Raw genomic sequence first — 15308 nt, forward strand, 5'->3', positions numbered from 1 at the left:
GTAACTAAGCCTCTTATTATCCAATTTTCTTTCAGCTCTAGATGAGAGACGCTTTACGCAACCTGTCACCGTCTAGCGTCTACCATCATGCTTCATAGACAGAGGCCTTCTAAAAGGGAGGCGGGTATCTTGAGACGACTATGTATGGATTCCACACATGCTCTATTTTGAAAAGTTTGAGATGATATATATTTTGACAGTGTAAAGTAGGACGAATGATGCGTTGGTATAATCATTCATAAAGCAGTGCCAATCTCGCACCGTCGAAATAAACTGCCGCCGCCATGGGCGTCACGGTAAGCAAGTCGGAAGACAAGGATAATGTCCGGACCAGCAAAGCCATCAAGGATTTCCGTCGGGTGTCCAAGGGGGTGGGAAAACTGGGAATCATGGCGAGGGATGCGCGACTGAAGAACGAGGCGCTGAACGGGACTAAAATCGACCACGGGGTGACACCACCTGCCGAGAAGCTACAGTCGGACTCTCGTAAGAGCAGCCTGAGCGAGCCTCCGGAAGTTCTCCGGAGACCGTCAATTCCCCACTATTACGACGGGACCGATAGGGGACACACGCTGGTCTACAAGGATACGACAGACGCTTGGGCAGCACTAAGGGAGGGCTTGGTCCTCGACAACATCGAGGAAATCCCCGACACGGAAATCAGCGTGGTCGACAGCACGCTGGGTGGATACAAAACGGTCGAGAAGACGCGGGGAGCTGCGGGGATGCAGCTCGGTAGTGACACGGACCCAGTCAGCGGGAAAGACTCATATCATAATAGAGGAGAGGTTTCCCTAGAAGAACAAAACTTTGTCATTCCGTTTGCCGATGGCACCGAACCAGATGGTTGGAAAGAGAAGGTAAAGTAAACATTTATGATACTGTTTCAAGTAAAATATTGATGATAGTCATTAACATTAGCAGCGTGACTGTTATTACGCGGGGGGGGGGGGGATTAGTTGGGACGACTATCTCCATTAACACGCACTTTGTCAGAAGAAAGCGTGTGTGTGTGTGTGCGTGTGTGTCAAAGAAATGTGTTACCATCTGAACAAGATGTTGCATCTCTTACGCAACCCTTAATTTCTATAGACCGTCGTCGTGCTGGAGACAATATTTTTTCGCATGCAATACACATCATAAGAAACACTGCTCTCGAAAGTCACATTCGTCTTTGTACAACAACATTCTTCAGGGAAGTGCCCCTCAGATGGAGCATAATGTTGATCTGATTTTTAAAAACACTCCTGCAGCATTTTTGTTTTTATCTTTTGTTTTTGTGTTTGTTTGTTTTTACTTTGTTTCGCCTGTAATCATGACTTTGGGAGCGTAATGCATTCTGACGTATGAACAGTTTCAACAGAAGAACTTTAATAACAATCTATAAGAATATTCCTTCTATAGCCGTTGAACGGTATCTTTTTAATAGGGTCCAATTTTTCTCTTTTCTTTCCTTTTCTTTGTCAATTTAAAATAACAACATGAATGGTATCTTATATTATTTCAGAATACGGGATGGATTGAACGAATATACGTCGTAATGAATTTAATCTTTCCGGAGAGGATGCTTGTGTAACAGGAGTCGAAAAGTAATTCATGCACATTGAAATCAAGTGTGCTACCATGGCAACGAGAAGATAGCTGGTGTCTTTAACATTCCATGTCAACTTGACTATTACGCAGGCGATAGAAGAAAGAAAAATCTAAACCTTTCAGAGTGCCCTGTTGTTTATTGATCTATGAAGATAACAAAGAAAAGCGAAAAGAAAAGAAGTAAGGAGTATACCGGACGCGATCAACGCCAAACAAGAACGTATAACTCAGTCAACTTGGCAAAGATTAATTTTTAATCCAACTTCGGTTGTACGTCAAGTTGCCCAACGGTCACATAAAGCAGACAGGTTTACTAGAAATGGACATTCCATATCCTCTTGTCTGAAGTGGTAGAAAGAGAGCAAATAATGCACACCTGTTAATGATTAATACCAGAATATACACCATGGCTCTAAACACTTGATGTCCGTCGTCACGTAACTTGGTAGTCAAAATACAACTTCTGGATCGAGACCAATTATAAGAGAGGGGGTCTGCTAAGACGGGAATACAATATACAGAAATACAAAATCATACAAATACATTTGTATGACCATTGTTGATCTGATCGTAGTGATCTGAAGAAATCGTCAATATTCAGCCCCAGTTATCACAGGTTAATCATTAAATTTTGTATCATTATTGTGCTTACTGATGTGTAATCAAGCTGATTCTTACTAGTAGACAACGACTAAGTTTTTATACTTTCAAAATAAAGTCTTTCCCACAGAAATGACCCAATACAAATCTGTGCTAAGAAATGTTGAGCAAGTCCTGAATAATCTATTAAAATGTTTACAGTTCGCCAGAAACGGAGCATCTTACGGAACCATGTTCAAGATGTAAACAAAATGTTTACAACAACAACATTGCAAACAACCGCACCATTGGTTTGAACATTATGAAAAAAAGTATCATAAAACTCCTTCGTCGACACCTCTGCGACTACAACCGTATGAAATGATAATACACTCTCAAAGTCATGAACGCCAAATCATAAGCACTAAAATATAATTGTATGTGAAGAACATAATTCTTATCTTTGAATTCATGCAATAACAAGTGCACGTTACTATTAAGTATTGGCGTGCTTACAGGTCGAACTATAGCCATGACATCATCACCAAGTCAAATTTGCATATTATGCAATGATTGTTTTACAGACTTCAGGAGAATACGCATAAAATGAGATGACGAACCAATTATGGAAAGTGGCTATTACTCACATTCATTGTCACGTTGAGAAGAGCTAGGGGTGGTATCTCTCAGTCAGAAATTGTGTACAATAAACTATTATAAGTATCTTGTGATGGATACATCAAACATTCAGTTAATGGCGTTAACGCAATGCTTACGTAATAAGCTGTCCCCTTCGTTGTGGCACAACCCTACTGCGTATCAACTGTGGGAAGAAAGTTAGTCAAAACATATATATTATCATTTTTCTCTCCAAACCTGTTTGTTGTCTGAAATAAATGTGACTCGCTCTTTTACGATATGAAGAAAACATTGAGAGAATATGCTATAAGAACTATTTGTTTTTTACCTCAAACGATCCGCTGGTGGTAGGAGTGAAGTAGATTCACTCTTTTCCGAAGATCATTTTGATGCAGTTTCAGAAGATTTTGATAAGAATACCAGAATCTTTAAATCAAACTTTGTATTTCTGTGTAATTTGCAGTCCCAAAGGATTTTGGGTTGTTTCCTAGAAATCAAAATGTGAGCAAAGAATTATGAAGCAGCGACATTATTCATTCTACTTTACACACTATAGTCGTTATGACCCATGCGCCTGCATTATTACGTCATTATGTCATTAATGCTCTACGTCTATTTCCCGTTATCATATTATCATTAACGTTTATGCCTATATACCCTAATTGATGATGAATGACTTATTCTGCCTATGGGATAATAGCCTCTTTGATGTAAGCAGTGGTCTCCCACAGGGCTCTGCTATCCTCATTACTCGTAGCTTTGCCAGGCACCCAGTTATCAACATCTATGGGGACCAACTCTATATAGAAAACATCTTGTCTGAGGATGTTCGTGGATGCATGTTGGGATTCGAACCTTTGACATCCTTTTCAATGGCGTATATAGTCTATACCAAATTAGAATATTACTGTTTCATGTATTTTGTTTCTGGAAACGTCATTGTCTACAGCACCCATCTTTTCGAGCATCAATTACCACGGTGCAATCTGCCCATTCAGAAGGTTACCGTATCAGATTATCTGCGTGAAAAATCGATGAGTAGACAAAAGAAAGATACGACGCCATTATAGACGATGCTATCACCTCCCCGCTATCACTAGAGCTATAATATAAAACATGCCTCAGACGTCGCATCACACTCAATGTTATTGGAATCAAGATTTACGGAAACAGAACGCTGTTATCGAGTACCGTTATCGCCGGACAAACGAGTGTCTAAACATGAGAATATCAAATATGATTATAAATGGAAATTAATCAGAATAAAAAATTATACTCTACTGGTTGAGGTGTAAAATCCTATGCAAAGTTTATAAAACCATCGCAGACGGAGTAAATCAATCTCTGTGGCTATAATGTTTCGTTTGACTTATTTCATTACACCGTGGCTGTGCAACGTCATTCATTCATTCATTCATTCATTCATTCATTCATTCATTCATTCATTCATATGTTCATTTTCACATTCATAGTTACATAGAACAATGCGACAATAATGATGATAACAAGCAAGTATGATGATGATAATTTGACTGATAAAACCAAGTCATGAAGTACAGGGCTATTAAGAAGGCAGTGTAGCCTTATTCAAACTGATCCCAAAGAAAAATTAACACAGTTTTTTGTCCTCTTTTATAAAGTACAGTCGACACATTTGGCATATACACTCGCATACAATCACGTTGATGCAAGACGCCTATCACTCAGCCCAGCAATACACCTCTGTCGATCGTGCTCACAATCACAATTGTCAAGGTGCTACATGTATTGCACATGCAGAATCATCATCTTCCAGTTTAGAGTACTTTTAATAGAGACTTTTTGTTAACCATGCATTGTCTTATTACATTTACATAATGGGGGCAAAATTTCTGGGATGTACGGATTAGAGGCAAGTAAACATTTTCTAAAATTTCTTGCACCATAATTTTGAGTTTTTCTGCTTTATTTCAAAATCGATGATTAAGCAGTGAGAAATGAGGCAAAACTAAACAACCTAACTAAACTATGATAAACCAAACCTAAAGAACTCAATCGTACATATACTACGTTCAATCTGCTAGGTCGATGCTTCTACATTTTTTTTTTCACTTCTTGTTACTAAAAGTACCATCCAGCCCAAAACGAAAACGCCAAGGAAAAAAACAACAACAAAACCTCTTGCCACTATGGTCTGACTAGACAATGACAAGGATAATATCCATCCCGAATATAGAGGAAGCAATAATTATTTAGACGCGTCGGAGACTAATTGCTTGGCTTTTCTTTTATTCAAAGGTGGCCTTAATAAAAAGTTAATATCCTACATCATGCCTTACCTTGCTGTTATCGTCGAGCTGGCCAGCGTTCACTCTTTTCAATGGTTTAGCTATTAAAAAAACCAAGGTTTCGCCATTATTATTATCACTTGCATGTCAGACATGCGCTGCGCACACACATGAATGCGATCCGTTGGTGTACATTGCGCAGATGAATGAATATAGCATCACCTCATCAAGCATAGTCCATTTGATACTCTGTATGACAGGCATGACAGGCATCTGAACTAAAAGCGGGTGAATGGATAGATAGATAAGTGGATGAATGGATAGATATATAAGTAGATAGATAGATATATATATATAAGTACATAGATAGATAGACAAATAGATGGACAGATAGATAGATAGATAGATAGATAGACAGATAGAGAAGGGGGGGGGGGTAAAGTATACCCCTTCTGATTTCTGATGTTAGGCTCGTTTCCAGACGGCGCTCCCTATTATGTGTTGATCCACCGATCCGTCAGTGGCGGTAGCAACCTCCGCAGCCAACCCATCGCGGTTTCTCATTATTAGATACAGAGTACATAGATGCTTCACAGGACTACTACATGTATCAGGTCCGTAGTCATGGTGACGGCAAACTACACCAAAAGTCACGTATCATTCAGTGCACTCAGGTTACCTGATAAGATGACTTTAAACAAGATCAGAATGATTATGATCAAATCGACAGTGCGTAAATATGAATTTGGACCCAATGAAAAAAAAGTGTCATTATTATTTGCATGACTGTGGGTAACGACACAGGGGACTTTTCATCTTTCTGAACATGACGTAACATTGTGTATAAGAAGTGAAGCTATCGGTTGGTGATTGATATAGTAGACGATTTATAAAGTACGGAAGAGAAATACATGAGTATTGGTCAACGGTAAACACTCTCACGGGAGTACAATCTGTATTTAATCAACATTTTCGAGGGACGGTTTTTCTGTTTATCATTCACCTTGCCTTAACACAAACGCCAAGCACTGACATAATCTATTTGCACATGAACAATAACCATCACCAGTCTGATCACACATAAAATTATATATATATATATATATATATATATATATATATATATATATATATATATATATACATATATATATATATATATATATTTTATATATATATATATATATATATATATATATATATATATATATATATATATTTATATATATATATATATATATACATACGTGCGATAAAGCAGATGATAACATGAAAACAGTGAATATTAAAAGATTGCTTCAGCCGAGTTTGTATGTATAAAAATAGGATTATTATGTAGTCCCTGACGGCATTCAGGACCAGAATAATATGGCCCCTTCCATCCCTACTCAAATGACCTACTCGTTTGATGTAATAGAAACATAAACATGATGAAACTTACGAGGTTTTACAAATAGCAAACAATACTATAACCTACGAGAAGTACCGAAGTGATGATGTCACAATAGCTTGGGCAAGTGCCAGGTGCGAGTATGGCTAGCAACTACTGTAGCGTTCACAAAATATTCGGGCCAGGTGAGGTTGTTTAGAACCAGTTTCCATGGCGATGAATAGCTGTGACATCACACTTTGGTGCTCTGGTATAGGCTGACCTACTAAATAATAGATAAGCAGAAAATGACGAGCATCTGAATTTCTTAGGAGAAAAGGCCGTTTCAGAATTAAAAACGGATCTCCCCATTTATGTCTCTGATATCACATGGTATAAATGTAAGCGTTCCCCCACCCCCCCCCCCCCCCCACCCCGTAGTACTTGGCCATTTAAAACAGATGAAACCCAGGGCCCTGTTGCATTAAAAAAAATAATAATAATCAAACAAAAGTCAGGAAATCAAAGGTAAGTCAATTACCTATCAATCATATTTGAGAATTCAGACGTTTGTGTTTGATATTCTGACTTATGTTTAAACTCAACATTATGCAACAGGGCGCACTATTCATTTGCTGCGCGGTGATTCTTTATTTCTTCCCCTACCGTGGGGGAAAATGTGAATTTTTCAGGGACTGCAAGGTGAGAATGGAACAATGGGCGTCATTGGGGGTGAATAAATAGATAGCAGATACATTACTTGATTAGTCAAGTGAAAGCTTAAAAAAAAATAATGATAGAGTGTACTTGAGACTGTGTGTGTGTCACTTTTGATTTGAACATACAGCAGGTAGCTCGTCGTCGATCATTGTGAGTACACGTATCATCACGACCTGTCTCCATGGAAACGCGGACGGGCGTGCAATAAGGCGGTTAACAGCTTCTCGTAATTTTGGTAGCAACTTCGTATGGATTATTTATGGTCATGCTGTATATTAGGCCATCTATAGCCATGACTTAAGATTGTCCATCTCTGCTATGTCCCCGAACCTCATACATCTTTTGGGACAAACATGGCCTCCATTATAATTATGGAGATTCTATTATACTATTATACAATCACTGTGAAGATTGTATTTTGTTCTACTGGAACGGGTCGGAAGTAGAGAGTATTTTAGCTTTAAAGGGATGCTCTTTAGCCAGTATTCACTTTGCGTTCGTAGAGGATGTGGTCCAACATACATAACGGTGAGGGTCGCATGAAAGGTGATGACGGTAATAAAGAAAGTACAATATCAATCTGACATTTCCTCACAACTCTGGTGTGTGTTATACTACCATCATTTATATTTTGTCAATCAATCAATTAAAACAGAGTACAGAAAGTACCTTATAGTAGGCACCATTTGCGGTGTCGTAACAACTCTACAGTGATTAGAAGCGAAATGCGTTTTCATCATTGTTGAATCCAATAAAAAAGCGACTTCGATGAATTGTTTTGCAAGTAAACGGAAAACATGGCAGACCGAAATATATTATTCAATATTGTTTTGATGTTACGGCAGAATAGTGGACATAGTAACTGTTTCTATGTGGCGACATTTCGAGATCGACGGTAATAGATGGGGGGGGGGGGTGGGAGGGGACATTTAACCTTCTGACTTTTGTGTACATACATCCATCTTCACTGCAAGATAGATGTCTCGAAAGGTAAGTCCGAGCAACGGACAAGTAACGAAGAAAACAAGAACAATAAAGACCGGCTGCTGTACGACTCTTATCGATTTGTCGTGGACGTGTCGCACTTAAACGATTATTGGTGGAGTTAAGAGGTGGAATAAAGAGTAACTTACAACTTGCGACTATTTTTAGCACTTATGCCTTGGGCATGATATAGCAAGTGAGACATTTAATTGTTGAAGACTTGGGAAAAGTAAATATGAGGAAACCACAACAACGACAACTTTAAGGGTCCATCTCCGAATGGATCGTTACAGGGCGCATGGTGGTTCGCACGCTGACCTAGCGGATTTGGTCTCGGAAAACGTATGGACGAAGTGGATAACAAGCGTGATGTCAATATGAGCTACAATAGGAAAACGGTTGAACATAGCAACAAACCGGAAGGATGGAGGGGACGGGGGTGCAGAAGTCGAGAGGGGTGGGGTGCTTTAATGTTAACTCCTCTCGAAACTAGAATGAAAATCAATAGAAGTGCATGCGCATTTCAAGTGGTAACATTATCTCGATCTGCAAGTAAAATCGATTGCAAATTGCTACCAAACATTACGCCAACGCACCGCGTTCATCAAAATAATTTAACAACTCGGTGGGACGCACATTATAAGCACGCAGTCATAGCAGTGCAAAATTAGCCGGCATTAATGCCTGTATTATCAGGTATTTTTCATAGAGAAAGAGGGAATTAGTCTATTTCTTTTTTCTTTTTTTTTGCGCACCAGCAAAGGACATATTATTGCAGGGCAGGAACGACGGTCGTTCGATAGGGGTAAAACATCGTAATTGCTCAAGATAATGAAATTTGCTCAGTACGGCTAGGATAGTGACGGATCGGACGTGGAATAGGCTGGAGGAGTGTACTATCTATATACATCGGTTCAGCGTTCGTGTAATCATGCTAAAATATTGTTAACTCGCTTCCACCGTTAATCGTCTGTTCTTTGTCGAGCATCCTCAGGCGTATACTATTGTGGACCCACACCAATAGTTCTTTACCCTCGAAAAGTGTTTTTATTGTATATGTATTCAGCGACAGGAGATATGATTCAGTTTTTGTTGTATTTATTCTAAATTCATTCATTCATTGACGTTAATTTACTCGCATGTTTTTCTTCATTCATTGTTATTCACTATGTTTATTTATATATTCAATAATTTATCTATTCATTCATTGTGTGATTTAATATGTCTTTCTATTTTGTGGGATGGGGTTACCTTTCTTCTTAAGGGGGGTTCTTGACAACGCTTCCTGGAGCAACACTCCTCGTGGAATTCAGCTTTCGTTCAAAGGAACTTTTTTCAGATCATTATCCCCTGCTAGTACAAAATCATTCGGCCATTGCGCACCATGGATAAAGAATCCAAATAATCATTTTTCAAGCGCGAATTTCTTCATAAGTATGTAGAGGAGGAGCAAAAGTAATTTAAGGCACTGCTTCGGTGTTGTTTTCACCCACACACCGGTCATGGACGAATATCGTTCCTCATCGTCACCAATGATCTGGTTGCTATCTTCAGTGCATTTCAATCTTTTCTGATTCTCTGCACCCCCTTTTTTAATGCCTTCACCACCACGAAGGTTCGCCGAAGGCATTAAGCTTTCGGGTTGTCTGTCCGTCCGTCCGTCCGTCCGTCCGTCCCTAAGCGATTTTGTGGACAATGTAACTTTAAGAACCGTTTGAGGTCAAAGGTCATGATAATGTTAAGCTTAAATTCGAAAATTTCACTCCTCCTCCGTATCTCTACAATGCCTGAAGGTATTTGTATGAATCCTAGCATTAATCACCATTTACAAGATTCTCTCCGGAAAGCTTTTGGCCATGAGCTCCAAGGTCAAAGGTCAAGTGAAAATGCTAAAACATGATTTTTCTCCATATCTCGGAAATGGTGATGAAGATCGAGGTATCTTCTTGAAACTTAATTCGTACATAATTGCCTGGCAACTATTTTCTTGGGTAGTTTTGGTCAAAGTCAAAGGTTAAGGATTAAAGAGCAGGTTAAAGTGCAAAAATGTACTGCTGTGATTAAACCATTTTTTTTTTTTGGGTTTAGATATACCTTGAAAATGACTCACTTCATACATTAAACTTGGTAAATGGCCTATATGGGTTACTGCACAATGCTTCTGTAGGGAAATATTTGGTCCGAGGGGTCAAAGGTCGAGGGTGAAAGGTTGGATCAATCACTTGACACTGTCGTCATACATTTTCAATATATTGTGGTAGAAGCACACGCATTGGTTATGGGAAAACAATGCAATATAGCGGAGTCATACCATGTGGTGACATTTTCTAGTTCCCTGTGTCTATCTCTGTTTTTTTGCGTGCCACTCGACGTGGTTTGATGTATTGTCTATTATGTATGCATCCACGGAAAGGTACTGCGGGTTGAGTTGAGTCGAATTTATTGATCGGCATTTGAATTTTGAACTTGATTTTGGTGTTACGCAGTGATGGGTTTGTCCGTTTATTTACATCTTCTCTACCACCCTCTCTCTCCCTCTCTCTCCCCCTCTCTCTCTCTCTCTCTCTCTCTTCCTTGCTGATGCTGCACACGATGCTTAAACGTTCTACCCACTTTTTAACCCTTTCTATTCCAGTGAGTCAAAAGAAATTTCATGCATCTACACATGGACAAGAAATGAAATTATGTGGCACGCAGAGAGTTAATGAGCCGCGACAAATTTGAAAGGTGATGTGTGTCCCCTTTTCATCATCTCTGTCTTTCTTCCCCCTTCTCTGTCTGTCTGTCTGTCTCTCTCTCTCTCTCTCTATGACGACAACCGAACAGCAAACGAAATGCGAACCTATTCACATAACGATTCCTAATTTGAATGGCGATAATTGCCAGTTGATCGATAGAGTATATAGGTAAAACAATCGCGAAGTACTCACAGTGTGCACACACGCACTTTGTGCACGCTACGTTGGCCTTTTCATAGATTCTTTCGTATACGAGGTATATTATATTAACTCTGGTTGATAGTTCTGTTGCTGCATATCGATCAGACCTGATTTATTCAAAACTATCACTTGGTTTCATTCCGCCCATGAATGCTCGGACACATCCATATCGGACAGGGCCAAATAGATTTTATTGATTCCAACTTGATTTTATCGCAGTACCGATCATATGTGTGACGTCATTGATGCAATGAAGATGTTGAACTTGGTCAGTGCAGACGGTAACAATGATCATAATGATTACATCGTGGAATTCATGTACTGGTGTAAAAAGTTACCTTGTCATGTTTAGTTAAAGGTACAGTTGAATAATATAAGACATAGTATAGTGTGTAACAATTCTTTATTTTTTTGTGGGAGAGGAATCAAAAGAAGAAAAGATGACGGCTTTTCTGGGGAGATGCTAAAAGCTAATTGCAGTCGTAAAGCATTGATTCAAACTACGCTAATCCGATGAATTTATGTGGACATCATACTCTTTAAAAACAACAACTAACAGCTCACTTAATTCGTCAGCCGCCACATAAATAGACCAAAATGAACTGCTTTAAATTACCTACGTGTATACGCGTTGTTTTTCTTTAATATTGAAAGTACACTAAGTTTGTGGTCAACCTTTGTTTCATTTTCTCGTATAAGTAATGCACACTATTTCCACTTCTCGTTGCATTTATACACTATCACATGTATACAGACATACTGAACATTGATGGTACAGGCCTCTACTGAAATTATGGTTACAGCTCGTTATTCCGAAGGTTCGTTATTCCGAAGGCTCTTCAGTCCGAAGATTCGTTATTCCGAAGGTTCGTTATTCCGAATTTCATTTTCGGATTAAAAAATCTTCGGAATAACGAACCTTCGGAATAACGCCACAAATGTTCGGATTAACGAACCCTTTTTCATTCTCGGATTAACGAACCTCTAGGTATAGGGACTTTGTGTGTTTCGGATAAACGAACCTTCGGAATAACGAACCTTCGGAATAGCGAACCTTCGGAATAACGAACAGCACCCGAAATGGATGATGTAGACAGTTCGCCATCAAAATATAAAGATAAAATATAATTTACGTAAAACTGACAAACATGAATTTCTTTGACCTGCGAGACCGGAAATCACATGGTAATTTACTAATGCCAAAGATTTTACGGATTTTGTACGCTTCATTTCTACCGGCGATTGTCAAAAGGTGATGTTAGATTTTTTTGGAGAGAAATCATGGAGAGGGAAAAGTGGTGAAGAAAAAAATGAGCAGAAGGTATCTTAAAATACAAACTGATCGGAGATAATAATGGCAGGCTTTCCCGCCTACTTAACGATGCTATGTGTCTGAAGTACAATGTAATTTGTCCTCGTCGTATAATATCTTTTATCAATGTCATTTTACTGACGAAAACATGACACAAAGATTGCGGCCCAGACAAGCCAGAAGTTTGTTTGTTCGTGTTTTGTTTTGTTTGTTTGTTTGTTTCTTTGTTGTTGTTGTTGTTGTTGTTGTTGTTGTTTTTTTTTTGCTTCTTTTTTGTTTGGAGTGTATCCAGTCGTTACCGTTAGCAACATGTTGGTATAAAATATCAGTGATGCGTTGAGGTTAAGGTCTTAAAGAGAGTTAAACTCCGCTCTCGGCAACCTTACAATGTTCTCCATCAGCATAGGCCTACACCTTGCGAGATGCCATAATAATTCTTATCCGAACCTGCATGGCCAGACGCGTCCTTTATGGTTGACTGATCAGAGTTTACCGATCGTGGAAAGGGAAGTATTCCTTTAGTACTGAGAGAAAAAAAAAGAAGCATCTGTTTACTTTGCATTTTCCTTGTTGACACAAAGATACTTTCATAAAAGATTTACCGACTGTATATATAGAGATGTTACGATGATTTGCCTTTATATTTTCCCCGAGTGTCCTTCACTTTGTCACAAAAGAAACAAAATCAGCAGCGGGATCGTGAGAATCTCAGCAGAAAAGAAAATGTGGCTTAGATTCGTTTTACTAGATCAATTATTCTAGCCAACGAAGCTCCTCTACCTTTCCGCCGAGTCTGTATCGCCTATAGAAGCAGACGAGCCACTAGTGAATGTTGAAGCCAGGTTAATAATGCAACATTTTTCTTTCCTTTGTTATCTTTAAGGCTGCCGACAGGAATCGTAATCAGTCGCCATTGTGTTTTCGCATTTCCCAGCTTTCTTCCCCATGCCTAACAAAAACTGGTGCACGCTGGCTCTTCCACGAGCGGCATCAAGCATACGAAAAACATAATTTTCTACCAGGCAACACAAACAAGGGAGTAAATAGTGGAGTTACGCGTTGGTGTATACGGTTTAACAACCCGCAGTACAGCGTGTATCAGGCACACAGCAGGGGAAAAATTGTGCGTTCTGTTGCTCGGCAACGCGAGGAAACAGGCGCTCTCCTAGGAACGGAATTAATTTCGATATTCCATGGGACTCTTTGGAGGATGTTTGGACTAGGGTTGAACAGGGGTCAAAGGCGACTGATCTCGTCTAAACCGAGGGGGAATAACAACCACTTGACGACCACTTGACGCTCAGATCATGCTCAGATAGAGCACTATAAATATCACGATGCTGACTTTGCGACATCATTCGCTTTCAATGTGGTGCGCTGCTTGTTTTTCTGGAAGAAAGGATATTTTCTGTTTTTACAGAGTAAAGCTGACGTCATATCAACGGTAGGGCCCTCTCAAAGTATAGCACTAATATTAGAAGGCCCAACTGGGAATATACCATTTGTCACATGAAGCGATTAAAGATCAATAGCGATGATGATGATAATGATTATGATGATAATGATAAAAAATTATTATCATCATCATTATAATAATCATCATTATCATCATGATTATCATTATCATCGTCATCATTATCATCTTTCACATTTTCCTCGCTGGCGATCGATAATATAATGTACCAATAATAATAAGTGTTATTTTCGTCGTCTGATCATCTCTACACTGTTAGTATGTGTGTGTGTGGGTGTGTGTGTGTGTGTGTGTGTGTGTGTGTGTGTGTGTGCGTGCGTGATCATACATTTCACTCTTAAGCCGCTGCAAGATGTCCCCAGTCATCATTTTCTTCTTTTTTTCCGTCAGTAGATTTCCACCGCGAGTAATCATTACCGATTCGAAGACGCCAATGTAACAGGCCGTCAGCCGTCGTGATACTTCATAAGAGCCAATAATCCACACTATACGCCACCCACTGTGTGTAGTGTTTTGTTGTGTGTGCCTATACCACCTGTAGCAGGCTATTTATTGAGCGGTGTAACCAAACGCGGTGGAATCGAACCATTTTCATTACCGTAATGGGCTCGGGAAAAAGCGCGTGTGGAAACACGATACACTGTCTCCCATTCATTAAGACGGTCTCAGCTCAGACGCATCTTTATTTCTCCTCATTTTGACAACTCAACCCGTAAATCGGTGCAGAATATTGGAAATTTTCGATGTGGATATCAAAAGTGACATTACACTCGTGAAATTATGTGCAAATGTGTTGCTTGAAAGAAATAAGGTAATTTTCATTCCAGATTTTAAAGTTAAGGCATGACGAAACATGATAAAACCATGTACAGCATAATGCATGTCAGTACCACACAATGTTGATACGTTCGAGTCATGTCGTCATATTATTATATGCAAATCTTAGGCTTAACTTGAGAATAAAAGATTTGTCTTGTAGCAACCGGAAAGCAAGCCATGTGCAGAAACAACTACAAATGTTATTTGGCCAGACACATCAAAACATGAGCAAGTGGTACAAACAAAACGGGTATATGAATTCAAACTTATAGGCAAACTTAAGGTTTAAACTTAAGTTTACTATTGTGTATGTATATAAACGCTACCGAACATTAAAAACAAGCACACACATTGAAAGAAGAAAATGATATGATAATAAAGAATAAATAATACGAAAACATGAAATGCTATGATCCTTCAAAACGATAACTATGATAAAAGAAAATGAAAAAAAGAGAATAAAAGCATAAACATGTCTGCTAAAGTGACTACAGTACATGTTTAATTAGACGCCCCCAAATGAATTCGAATGAACGACATCAGCGTTATAATACTTGATCACGTCATTTTACTGTTTTAAATTGAATGAGCGATTTGCGAAATTGCGCTTGCC

At 39.0% G+C, this 15308-nt stretch overlaps 1 protein-coding gene across 1 annotated transcript in view; it reads left to right on the plus strand.

The window, feature by feature from the left end:
• The first annotated feature begins 284 nt into the window (after positions 1–284).
• The window catches only part of LOC139713579 (uncharacterized), a 34957-nt gene continuing 19933 nt past the window's right edge, over positions 285–15308 (plus strand). The window contains exon 1 of the mRNA XM_071625294.1: positions 285–860. Coding sequence (XP_071481395.1) covers positions 285–860 — 576 coding nt within the window. The remainder of the gene's footprint in view (positions 861–15308) is intronic.

This window comes from Diadema antillarum, unplaced genomic scaffold, assembly GCF_040938485.1.
Source record: "Diadema antillarum isolate AM-2024a unplaced genomic scaffold, OU_Dant_1.0 seq00002006_RagTag, whole genome shotgun sequence".
Classification (NCBI taxonomy): Eukaryota; Metazoa; Echinodermata; class Echinoidea; order Diadematoida; family Diadematidae; genus Diadema; species Diadema antillarum.